At 34.0% G+C, this 12,554-nt stretch overlaps 1 protein-coding gene across 2 annotated transcripts in view; it reads right to left on the reverse strand.

Moving 5' to 3' along the window:
• LOC125075812 (vacuolar protein sorting-associated protein 13B) overlaps window positions 1-12,554 on the reverse strand; it is a 49,378-nt gene that overhangs the window by 17,854 nt on the left and 18,970 nt on the right. For both annotated transcript variants that reach the window (XM_047687584.1, XM_047687583.1), the window contains exons 28-57: window positions 12,357-12,466; window positions 11,696-11,879; window positions 11,478-11,594; window positions 10,916-10,985; window positions 10,648-10,790; window positions 10,345-10,456; window positions 10,225-10,271; window positions 9,978-10,110; window positions 9,497-9,597; window positions 9,213-9,383; window positions 8,789-8,913; window positions 8,342-8,486; window positions 7,809-7,962; window positions 7,573-7,695; window positions 7,112-7,222; window positions 6,161-6,311; window positions 5,956-6,077; window positions 5,789-5,879; window positions 5,480-5,693; window positions 5,053-5,233; window positions 4,740-4,876; window positions 3,640-3,781; window positions 3,196-3,319; window positions 2,623-2,729; window positions 1,940-2,124; window positions 1,631-1,774; window positions 1,147-1,339; window positions 886-1,064; window positions 417-493; window positions 48-223 (exon numbers count right to left, since the gene is read on the reverse strand). In XM_047687584.1, the coding sequence (XP_047543540.1) occupies window positions 48-223; window positions 417-493; window positions 886-1,064; window positions 1,147-1,339; window positions 1,631-1,774; window positions 1,940-2,124; window positions 2,623-2,729; window positions 3,196-3,319; window positions 3,640-3,781; window positions 4,740-4,876; window positions 5,053-5,233; window positions 5,480-5,693; window positions 5,789-5,879; window positions 5,956-6,077; window positions 6,161-6,311; window positions 7,112-7,222; window positions 7,573-7,695; window positions 7,809-7,962; window positions 8,342-8,486; window positions 8,789-8,913; window positions 9,213-9,383; window positions 9,497-9,597; window positions 9,978-10,110; window positions 10,225-10,271; window positions 10,345-10,456; window positions 10,648-10,790; window positions 10,916-10,985; window positions 11,478-11,594; window positions 11,696-11,879; window positions 12,357-12,466 (4,069 nt within the window). The remainder of the gene's footprint in view (window positions 1-47; window positions 224-416; window positions 494-885; window positions 1,065-1,146; window positions 1,340-1,630; window positions 1,775-1,939; window positions 2,125-2,622; window positions 2,730-3,195; window positions 3,320-3,639; window positions 3,782-4,739; window positions 4,877-5,052; window positions 5,234-5,479; window positions 5,694-5,788; window positions 5,880-5,955; window positions 6,078-6,160; window positions 6,312-7,111; window positions 7,223-7,572; window positions 7,696-7,808; window positions 7,963-8,341; window positions 8,487-8,788; window positions 8,914-9,212; window positions 9,384-9,496; window positions 9,598-9,977; window positions 10,111-10,224; window positions 10,272-10,344; window positions 10,457-10,647; window positions 10,791-10,915; window positions 10,986-11,477; window positions 11,595-11,695; window positions 11,880-12,356; window positions 12,467-12,554) is intronic.

Here is a 12,554-nt window from a genome sequence, read left to right on the forward strand (position 1 = left end):
TCAGCTAGACATGACTAGAGTTATAGTAATGATTAGGTCTGCTTTACCTTGTACGCAAAGTCATGACGCAGTAAATTCGCAAACACGAGTCTTCCAGACAGGTACATGTCTCGTCGGGCCCCGCTTTCTGTGACACGCACGTGCAAAAAGACACCCCTTGTATTCATGGATGTATCTTTATCTTCTAGACGAATGCGTGTCGAACCAGCCGTAAATCGAATGCCTACGATCAAATACCTTTTAGTATCCCGGTTTATAAACTATTTGGTACGGAACTGCTTGAATACATAAATATTGATGATAATTTATAATTGTCTATGATAAGGTGTTAAACTTATAAAAATGGTGAGCCTCCTGCTCGTTTGCTACCAATAACATAAAAAAGTAAAGTTAGAGTATTAGTACATTATACATACTTTTGGACCAACGCCAGTTTGAAGATGTGGTTGGTAACGAGAACCTCAACCTCTTTGCAGCTCCAGGTGAAGCCCATCTATTAAATATGAACAATTATGTACATCATAAAATAAATAAGACATTGTTTTTATTCTAATTTGTAAATCACACTATTACACTATGTATGATTAATTTACTTAAATATGAGAGCGAGGAGCTCTAACATTAAAAATACTAAGTGTGAAATAAAAATCACAAATTAAATCCATATTTTGGTTTAGTAATCAATTAAACATATTTTTATTACTCTTAGTTATTTCACAAGGTTCCATTTTATTTAACACAAAATATCATCCGTTCGAAATGAAAATTTTACCGAGTAGAACCGGCAAAACACTCAGTAGTATTTTTAATTATTCATTTACGTGTAATAATCGTGTACCACAAATATATGGAAATACTTTTAATTAAAAATGCATTCATAATTACCTATACGACAACGAAGCCCCGGGGCTTATCGGTATCAGCTCGTCGGTCCCTTCTTGCGCGATGCGCAAAACGCTAGTGCAATTATTGTGTACCCATAACGTAATGCGGCCGGCGAGAGCTGCCGTAGGATTGCCCTCACGCTTTTTCAACTCCACATTTTCATTAATATGTAGAACGTTCTGCCAGAAAAGCGAAAATTATAAATATATTATTCATAGCAACATCTTATTTAAACTACAAATTTTGCATTAAATAAAATACCTTTTTATAAACGGCGCTCCAGTCATCTACCAGAGATCTCAAGGTGCTGACGCGTGCGACATGTAATACCACGCGAATGTCGCCAACGCGAAAACGAATCCGGTTGTCAACGCCATAAGCTACAGTGCCTTGCGCGCGAAATTCATTGATGAATTTCTCCATAGTCCCATTAGCACAGTCTATTATATCGCTCCTTTATATTAAATAAAGACATATTATATTAGCTCCTTGAAAACGGAACGTAGTCACGTACGTATGTCGTAACACAAAAGATAAAATTATTTTTAGTAAAATTTTAATGTAAATTTACACGATTACTAAGCTTACAACAATTAAACAATAAGACACGAGTATTAAGCTCATTAATACAAAAAAAATTACGGATGAATGCATTATATTGTGAAATATATGAGAAAATCATTTTTATATATGTTAATTTGTTACGATGCATGATTGATGCAAGAGTGTAATTTCTACGACTTACGAGAGATATGTTTCGAGAAGTAGTTTCGTGGTAGAACCGAACACGCAGTGTATGGCGAAGTCGCGCGCGCGCAGCGTTAGGATCCGATGATTCCGCACATGTGGTCGGGAAGCATAGTAACCCTCAACAATTTGAGATGACTGCCTGTGTACAAATGTAAATAAAAAAAAATACCATCGTAATTTTCAGTACGATTATTACACTTTCGAGTTTCAATTCCAAATAATCTCTTGATAAAAAAGAGAACTACAGTCGGGTTTGGTTTCTTAGTAGCGATTTAGCTAGTTTAATTTTTCCATAACAACCTACCTAGGTATGATAGTATTATCATTGTGCGCATGTATCTCCATAGCAGCCAGCCGCACAGCGACGCGGTTTCTAGGCAGGAACAACGGTCCGAAGTAAGAATCCACACGTAATACCCCCGACATTTGATCAGCTGTCACGTTATACGACCTCTTGGAGTAGTCTTTAGAGGGTGGAGTCTCGGCTGTCTATTGAGAAAACGGTGAAAAACATTAAAATCATAAAGCCTTAGCCTTTTCAATCGAAAGATTAGATATAAACAGCAACTACTGCGTAAAAGCAGTAAAAATATATGTACGTAAACTTTACGTAGCTCTCAATCGACTCTGATGCAAAGTCTAACATTAAAGTAGAATGCTGCCTATAATAATCTAAATATAAGCAGATGTAATTTTTACCGCTATCGGAGAATTGATTTCGGGAACTTAAAAATAACTTTATCAACTTAATAGATGCAATCATTTTGAAACCACGGAGAGACACTTAAATTTTATTTATTTGTATTGATTTCGGTTAACTTAAGAAAATATAAGTAGATTTTACAATTACACATTGCAATTATTATTAGGAATATGAATAATTTGAACATTTCTATTTCACTAATTATTACGAAGGGATCAAAGATGTTAATCTCTTTATAGCCATTATTACAAGAGGTATTTTGAAAAAATCATTAAATTCCTTACTAATGGATCTTCTCGTGGCATAAATTTTCTGGCCTCAAAGTGAAATGGTAGTTTATGATCCGATTCAGAGCATGTTCGTATCCGCCACAATATCGCAAACACTGCCTCTGAAAAGCAAGAATATAATAATTAATAATAACCAAGTAATAAGGATTATCGCTACGTCTAAAATAATATTAAAAATATATGTCTATAACAATAATAAAACGCTTGTTATAACCGTTTTAATAGTTATAGTTTTAGAAGAAAGTATTTACACGTAATATAATGTTTTATAAATAAAACAGCAATTACTGTTACGACTATTCTTAGGAACTCATGTAATTCCTCACCGGCTTCCTCCACTATCGGCATATAGTGGCTATCCATGATATGTGCAATAAGAAAATCAGAATCTCTTAGTCATGTCACCGATGCGGTTGTATGTGAACAAAATAATTAAATAGTACACCACCTACCTTATCCGAGTAGCCAATACAATCATTCGGCGCGTGCTGAGTTCGATTCTCACATTTAAGCATAAATATATTTAAAAATAAGTTAATTTTATCGTCTATCGTGACGTTCACGTACCACTCGGTGATGAACTAAGAAGCATCTCTATTGATTCCTTTATCGGCAGCTTGAAATACGTCTGCGGCTCCCAGCGCACCAACATTGGACAGTACAACTCTAACACACATTCGATTTCGTCGTCCTACAATATAAATTAATAATTAATAAAAAATAAATAAAGAGTAAATAAATAACATTTGACATGAAATTGACGCGATGTCATTGTTTAGTCGGGAAGATTTGCGAAAAAATTGCGTTTTGAACGTCGACGAAACTGTTATAGGAATTTTGGAAGTAAAATGAAAGTGAAGATAAGTAGTTAATTGATAGTGTTATATTATAAATATATATATATATATATTATAGTTATTAGTAAATCGCATGAAATACGTAAATCTAAGGTAAGTTTAATTTTTTTCCTACTTCCACTGGAATATGCTATAAGTCATAAACGGAACTAACTTGCAAGTCTGGCACTGGATAGACGATGAGTCGAGTGATCGCTCGCGGATGCGGATACCGCCATGTCAACATAGTTCCGTGTAATGCAACCTGGTAAGCCAATGGCTGATGACAACCTGACACAACCTTGAAAGCGCCGCTTCTAAAATGAAATAAGATTACTATCAAGTATGTATACAAATGAATGATTTGATAAATAAAAGTATCAATTCCCCAATAAAGATCCATTCAATCCTTTACCAAGAAATCAGCCAATTGCTAGCAAGATCAACGAAAGTCGTTTTAGTATATTACGGCTTTAATGTGAACAATTACTGTTTGTATATTGCGTCACCGAACTGCTGTTCATCAATGATCATTATGATTTAATTTAAGAATGTATAGTATTTATTAATATTTGTGATGAGAATGTCTATAAAATCAATTGATGCGCCTGTTGGCAATGTTATCGAAGCTATTTATTTTTATATTATATTAATATTTAATTCATATTCAGCAATACGAGTGCTAAATCAACCATGTATTCATTTTATATTTACTAAAGGTACTATTACTATATTGAGAGCCGAGATGGCCCAGTGGTTAGAACGCGTGCATCTTAACCGATGATTTCGGGTTCAAACCTAGGCAGGCACCACTGAATTTTCATGTGCTTAATTTGTGTTTATAATTCATCTCGTGCTCGGCGGTGAAGGAAAACATCGTGAGTAAACCTGCGTGTGTCTAATTTCTCCTCAAAGGGAGAGGAGGCCTTAGCCCAGCAGTGGGAAATTTACAGGCTGCTAATGAAAGGTACTATTATTATTGATAAAAAATATGTACTTTTTTATAAATTACCTTTACTATTAATAATAAAATATATATAGTCGTTGCGAAGCAATACAGTTTGATTCAAAATAATATATGTGAATTATCTCTCATCGATATTTTTCGTAATTGAATCCGTGCATTATGCGTAATTACATCTCTAGTTAGTTATCGACTGCGCTGAACTTCAGCATAAATTGTGAGTATTACACAATTTTTTTTTAATACGGATGGATATTGCCAATGTTTATCGTGTAGGCATTTTAAATATTTACAGAATAATCATTACTCACCGCAAATCATCCTTATAAAAGTGGTTATTGGCATCATCATACTCCGAAGAGGCCTGATCGTTTGAAAATGCAGTCGACTCATTTATTGTTGACTTATCTGAATCTTTGCTTGCTGTAAAATCAGCCGAGGGCGTCATCTAAAGATAACGCAGGATTAGTTGAGTTGTAGATTCTGGATGTTCTGATAAGCGTCACAATTATTTTTAAGCTGTGGTAACTTAAACTTAGGTTAACACGCAAGGTATATAGTATGACATTAATTACAGATAAAAATCTATTTATATAAATAAGTTTAGTCTAGTAAGACCTTTACCTTTACCCATCCAAGTATTTCTTTCACGGTTTCGTATAATCGGACTGCAGTAGCCAAATCTGCCGGTCTTAAGTCGAAGATTATCTTGTCTAAGTCTACACCAACTCGCAGAGTTGGAACGAGAAGATCTGAACCCCCTTCTTCTATCCTCCAAGCCTCCCAATTTGCTTCGAATAAAATCCTTTGAATTTATAAAATTACAGCATCAGTTAAAATTATTGGAGCTTAATATATTTGCCGCACGTGTTAGATCTCTTTGAATTAAAAAACATTTTCAAAATACTATTTTTGTTGAAATTTTATTTGTTAGTTGTTATTAATGTCAGTTATTTCCCGGCTTGGCAGTATATATTTCAAGATAAAGATAAAATATTATTTATATTTTAGAATCGTTACATAGATTTGTTATAATCCAAAACATCCTCACCCAGCCATGAGCGGTTGTAAAATAATATGTCGCTTGTCCTCCTCAGATCCAGCTGTTAGTACTGCTGCAGTGATCAGGCTTCGGAAGGTCAACATGTCGGGTCGCTCGCAAGCTGCCAGCTGTATCCGCACGGCATCGCACCCCACAACGCCTTCCGAGCCACGTATGGCTAATTGATTCGTTTGTATTATTACGCACTCGATTCGGTGACCAACTATGAAAGCAAAAAAAAACGATAACTTAGTTTTGAAACTGGAACGATTATTAGGATATAAAATAAAACAACTAATTTTTTGATCAGATACGAACCCAAATTGCGTCGAACATTATACAAAAATGGATTCGATATTTCCTCTGTTTCTTCACAAACTGTATCTTTCGTTGTTATGTGTCTCTTAACCTGTGTTGAAATATATTTAATTTAATTGATTTCTTATTATTAATGAACATTACAAATGAACTTTTGTTACATTTACCAGATCCACAATGCCTTTGATTCTTCGAAGTCTATCTGTGCATACTTCAAACATAAGTGGTCTTTCGACATCCAATTGCACAACGCCTCTGGCGCTTGGCTCGCCCAATGTTGTCAATCCTTCTAAATTTGAATACAAAATAGTAAATATGTAAAAAATGATATTAACCAGCAGTTCTATAGTTTTATTTAATATTTAAATATACCTAATGATAAATCAACGCGCGCGGTCGCAAGTGTTGGTGGTATGTCTGTGACGGGATCCGGCGTCCCTTTTGTAGTGTCAAGTATCGGGGAATTCCATTGATCCTCTTGCTGACCAACCCCAAGACCTACCCAGGCATTGAATAGCGATACCTGAAAATTTAGAAGCTAGATGAATTTTACTAACACTAAGTGAAAACCATTTAAGCCTGAAACACATTGCTTAAGTTTTTGAGTGTCTTCATATAACACTATTATAGTAAGTTAAAAATGAGCATTAGCTCCAAAAATGCCTACAACGTTGTTTGGCGAGGAAGCCGAAAACTTTCCCGCAGGAGAAAAAAAGAAACAGCGTTGAGGCATGTACTGGTCACGAAGTCATTCACACGCGGGCGCGTTTGTCCAACGACGATTTCGTCTCGTTGTTGAGTAATGAGTAGAACTGATTGCTTGATGTTATGTCATATGCTGCTCGCCAGTTCTTTTACTTGAAGTTGGCTGACACGCTACCGCGTGTCTAGATGTTGTGATGTATTATTGGGCAAGTTGAGTTTTTATAAAGTTGGTTTAGAAAATATACATAAGCACAGTTGTGAGAAGAAAATTTGATTGTATCTATCTTAATGGCGCTGAAGCATATTGTTTTTTTTTTAAATTTAATTTACTCTATTACAATGATAGGAGTTAGTTTAGAATAGCAAACCATAGTATAAGCCGATCAGTCTTGTTAATTTAGACTTGGCTCATAAATAAAGAAATCATATTTGCGACGATACTTTTGTATGTAATCTATTTTATAACATACAATAATATTTTTATTATTTGGCAATTGTTACCTATCTATAATTGATTAAGTATATATCTACAATACAAATATGAGTTAATTTTAAAATATAATTTAAAATGATAATTAAGGGTGACAATATATTAATATTTAATTAAATAACACGTACCTGAACGGTTTTCTGTTTCCTCCGGTTCCAATAATATAAATTGGGTTGGTGGAGAGTCGCGTGAATTAATGGCAAATTTCCTGTAGCATGCCTTGCTAATGGCAGAGTATGCTAAAAAATTGAGAATTGGTTATCTTCTCGCAAAATAATGAAAACTCAAAGGCATATTTTAACATATAAGATATAAATAATTATATAGAAAGATTTATTTTAGGGACGGTCTGTTTTCTAACGAAGGAAAGATTATGACGACCGAATTGATTTGTTATTTAAGAACATTGTAGGCAGATCGGTAATAATGATATTAAAAAAATGGAAAACAGGACAGAACATTTTTGTTTAAGCAATCGAAAAGATACGTTGTTTAATTTTTTTCTGATATCTAGTATTTGGATTCAGTAATATCGAAATAACGGTAGATTATTAAATTAGAAACAAGAAAACATTGAGAGCTTTCTTACTTTTTCATCTAATTTAGTCTTTCCGATGTCCACATTTCGAATATTCTCAGTGAGACTTCTGCTCGTGGTCATTGAAACTCTATCATCATCCATTCTCGATTCATTTTTATCATCAATTACAACCTGAAAAAAAATATATATTTAAAAAAATATCTATTGTCTCATGCGAACTAGAACTCAAGCAAGCAACAGTTATAAAAGACGTAATTTTTCTATAGAAATTTGAATTGTCATACCCTTATCCGGGGTTCTTTGGGTGCACGTTTTTTATATACGCCGACCGGAGGACGTAAATCTCGCACTTCTCGGGAATTATCATCCCTTACGTAGAGGGATATGTCAATAACTCCCGTTGTCACGAATACTTCCAAATAATCGGAAGGGTTTGCCCTGACAATTTTGACGCACATGTGAAAACACAATCTCAAACGTATAATTTTTTTTTTTTATTAAATGTGTAGAAAATAGGTAGTGTACAGTAGTAATGTTGTACAGTAATACGATAAATAGCGAGGGTCCGTTTTATTTAAAAATAACGTGTGCAGATCGATAGGAATTGTATTAATGGGACCAAATGTAAAACTATACACGAAAAAAATATTGTTAAGCTTTCGAGAGCCTATCAGACACAGTCTAAAAAAGTCAATTTAAATTATTCTATACACCATATAAAATATTTCAGATATATTTTTTGGTTCAAGATAAATATAAATTAAATTTATTTAATTTTCAATTTGTTACATCAAATTAAAATCGAAAATTAACTCACGTAAAATCGAAGCAAGGTTTGGCGACTAATTTCTTGATAGGTATGAGTTTACGACCCTTTTTATAAGTAGAGTGGGACGTAGTTGTTTCGACACCAGAGTCAATCAAACAAGGTCGATTTATTTCTGTATTTCTTTTAGGTGCTTCTGTAAGATAATGGGATTTACATATATATTTTAAGATATTGCTGACGGTAGTAGTTTAATAGTTAGTTCATATGTTGCAGACGATAACCCAATACAAACGATCAGGCAAATATAAGATTTACATACAATTTAGTTCTTAGTAACAGCTCAAATGCGAGATAAGTAAGGGTCTCGAAAAGCCATTCACTTGCATTTAATCTTATTCCTATTGGGTTAGCCGTCCCATAGGATGAAAATTTAGTTTATTATTTTAAACAAATATTTATTTTATTATTCTTCTTACAAATTATGCAAATACTTACTTTGAATTTTTGGGGACGTCTGTTCAATGACATTTGGAGAAGATTCATCTGGTTGCAAATTTCCATCATGTAAAACATATGGACATGTAACGTTTTCTTCATCGAGAAGGAATGAACCTCTGCGTCTAAAATTATTATATAATATTATGTATATTATTATTATTGAGAGGAACGATCCGAAAACAAAGTTGCCTATCATGAACAATTATATATAATAAGTAAATACAAGTTCCCTAAACGAGCATCGCGTATCTTTCATGACAATCAAAAACACATATTCTTTTTTAGGAGTGTGAAAAGTATATTAGTTGTCATTTTAACTTTGTTTGTCAACGTCTTATAGGTTATAGGAAGTCATATTTATAGAGTTTATAAGTAATATGAAGAATCGAGAAATTATAATAAACTCGAATAAGTTTTTTACCTTTGTCTAAAAACAGGCTTCAGTTCCTCTGCAAAGATTCGCACCAGCTCAAGATTCTGCATCCCAATCTCTATCGAGCAGTCTGACAGCAGGTTAAGTTCCGCCGCGGGCCCGCTAGCCAGTCCACCACAGCTAAAAATCGCTGGCGCTAGTATGCAACCTATATCAACGCTGTAAAAATAATAATTTATTCTAAGCTTCCGTCCATTACTTTATTTATATCTTTGTATTACTTAAAAAATAATATTGCAGGAGAAGATCGTTATTTGTGTGATTCCACTCACGAGTGAAGAATTGGAGTAATAACTGGTGAAACAACCGGCTGACTCCATTTTAGAGCGGGATTTTCAAGACCGGTGCCTTTCAAGATTTGCGACTCTGTTACCTGTAAAGATTATTTATAATTACTTTGCATACATACATACATACTTTCATAGCAATAAATCGTTATTTTTCCTGATACTAACTATTTTACATATTAATATAGCAAAGGCAACAAATAGACTATTCGGGTGACAAGTAGGTATATATCATTATTTGTTTATTTTTGTTAGTCAATAAATACCATGAAATGAAAATAATATTTGAATCACCGACATTTATTTAATAAATATTAACTGTATTGTGGGTTATTTTTCACAATAACAAAAATAAGTTACATAAAAAACATTTCAAATGCCGTTTATTCATTTATTCTTAAATATCATGTTCCTTGATTTAAATTTTATTATGATTCGTTAGGGATGCAATAAACGTGATAGTTACCTCCTGATTAACGAGTTGACTGAACTTGGCCGAACTTATTGCTACATGTCGTACCAACACTTCGTATTGACGACTGTCCAAACTTGGACATAGAGCCGTCCAGGTGTTATCTGAACTTGTACTGACCGATTGTCTGGAGATATAATATTTCTATTAGCACAAAGTAATTCGTTTAATTAACAAATCAATTACGAAGTAAGAGATATGTGTAAATATTTTTGTAACTATCTCTTAATCATAAGGATACCTGCAAATCGGGTTTTCCGGGTGCGGGCTGATGGTGATTTTGCCTAACTGTAAAAATAAATCACATTAATATATTCTATAAATACGGTAAATATTGTTGTAAATAATTAAATATACATACTACTAGCGTTATCGTGTCGTCGTCATCACTTTCGACCTCCTCAGAAGTTGTTAACAGCAGCCTTAGACCACCAGCTGTGAAGTAAAAGAACGGCCACTGCCACGCCTCCCGTCTATTTGAGAAACATACAGATTGAACTCAATTATATCTCATATTAAGTTCATTCGTTGGAATAAAGTTTTTTTTATGCGGCTTACTAAATCAAATTTAAAAAAACGATGTTCGGTGTTGTTGTGGTTACGTAAAGGAGTTATTTGTAATGTCATGATATATTTCATTAAAATATATAAATATGTAACATACTTCATTTGCCGAGTCTGCAGCGAGCAAGCTGTATGCGGTGTTAGTTCGTACACCCAGGTTATTATATTATCCAATATATCTGGCTGAAGCACGGCCTCTAGAGGTGCGAGTGTTCCGTACACTTCCCACATGGTGTCCACATTCTGCAGATATATAAGGTACATTAATAATATATATTATAGAAATGTGAACATTGGTACGATGTCAGCCTTTTAGCAAAGTGTCATCAAACCTGCTAATAACATATATAATTACAATAAATACTTACATTTAAGATGTTGTATTCTATTAGTTTGGGATGTAAGTCATCTCTCCAGTGATCGGGCAAGTCTTCTATCCTGTTAACAGAATAAGATAGTAGTAATAATATTCGGTTCTCAATTCGACAAAAATGTCTCATAACTTATTCGACATATCTCAACAATTATCATTTGACTGTGTACAACAACAATTTTGTAACAACTTTGCCCAAAATCTATTCAATCAAAGTCGTGAAATTAATCGTACGAAGTTGGTGATAAGGCTTGTGTAAGCCCTTTTGGGTAGGTACCACCCACTCATCAAATATTCTGCCGCCAAGCAGCAATATTTGGTAATGTTGTTTTCCGGTTTGAAGGGTGAATGAGCCAGTATAACTACAGGAACAAAGGACATAACGTCTTGGTTCCCAGGGTTGGTGGCGTTGGCAAAGTGGGGGAGAGTAGATATTTCTAACAGCGCCAATTTCTTTGGGCGGTGGCGATCTCTTGACATCAGGTGGTCCATATGCCGGTACGCCTAGCTTTTAGATTAAAAAAAACTTAGAATAAAAGAACTGTAATATATCTTACAGGGCCTGAGTGACCGTGACTGTGAAGAATTGGTAACCAGCATTTGCATGAGTTGGTTCGCGAATTTCAAGTACACGGCCACCCAACACACCAGGCACCCACTCAGTGTTGCTCGTGCTGAAAATAATATCAGTAGATTTTTTTTCAATTAGTGAACAAATAAAAATGACTTAATACACATTATAATGTAACTGTTAAAAATATTTTGAGTACAATACCGTCTATAGTGTCGCACTGAAGCCGATGCTATTTTCATCTTGAGCTGGTTGTATTTTTCTTGAACATCGACAGTTACCATGGCGTCTTCTAAATCAAATGCCAGCTTCACATGAGACGAAGAAATCAGGAGCGCTGCACGACTCACCACCCATTGAAACCAAAAGAACGTCGTCAAGGCGTCATCTGGAAAGATTATGTTTGTTATATAAAAACTTAATACTGTGCTTATGCTAATAACAATGATATATGGAAAGCCAATTCCAATTGGAAGATACACAAACAGACAAATACACCAAATATTAAATTTACATGATATCTTTGGTTGAGATCCTGAAGAATTAATGTATGGTATTTAATGTACATGTCGGCCAAGTCATTATTAGAACTTTAGAATTAAAATATATGTGTAAAAGTAATAAAATTTAAAGAAATATACGAGAATATTAATCAAGAACTGTTTGTGTATGACGTAGAAGGGCAATTAACAAAAAGCAATAAATATATAAATCTAAAATATGCTTATCTTTTGTAACATTTTATTTTCAAATATTTAATTTTTAGAAAGAGTAAATTTTAGCGGAGGGTTGTTTTATTAATGTATCCTTTTTTGTTTGTATATTTACAAAACGGGAAAAACATGTATAATTGTATTAATGTCACCTGGAGTATTAAGATCTTTTGCTTCGAATATGCTAATCAGCTGCTCGGAAGGGTTTTCGCTCGGAGTCTCTTCGGATACACTCGGTCTTGGTTCGAGTTCGGATATTGATCTGCAAAGATAAATATTTTTGCTATGGTAGAGAGAGGGAAATGAGAGTGCGTATTCTCTCAATTTTCCAACCTAATTTCATTCTCCCG

Source organism: Vanessa atalanta, chromosome Z, assembly GCF_905147765.1.
Source record: "Vanessa atalanta chromosome Z, ilVanAtal1.2, whole genome shotgun sequence".
NCBI lineage: Eukaryota > Metazoa > Arthropoda > Insecta > Lepidoptera > Nymphalidae > Vanessa > Vanessa atalanta.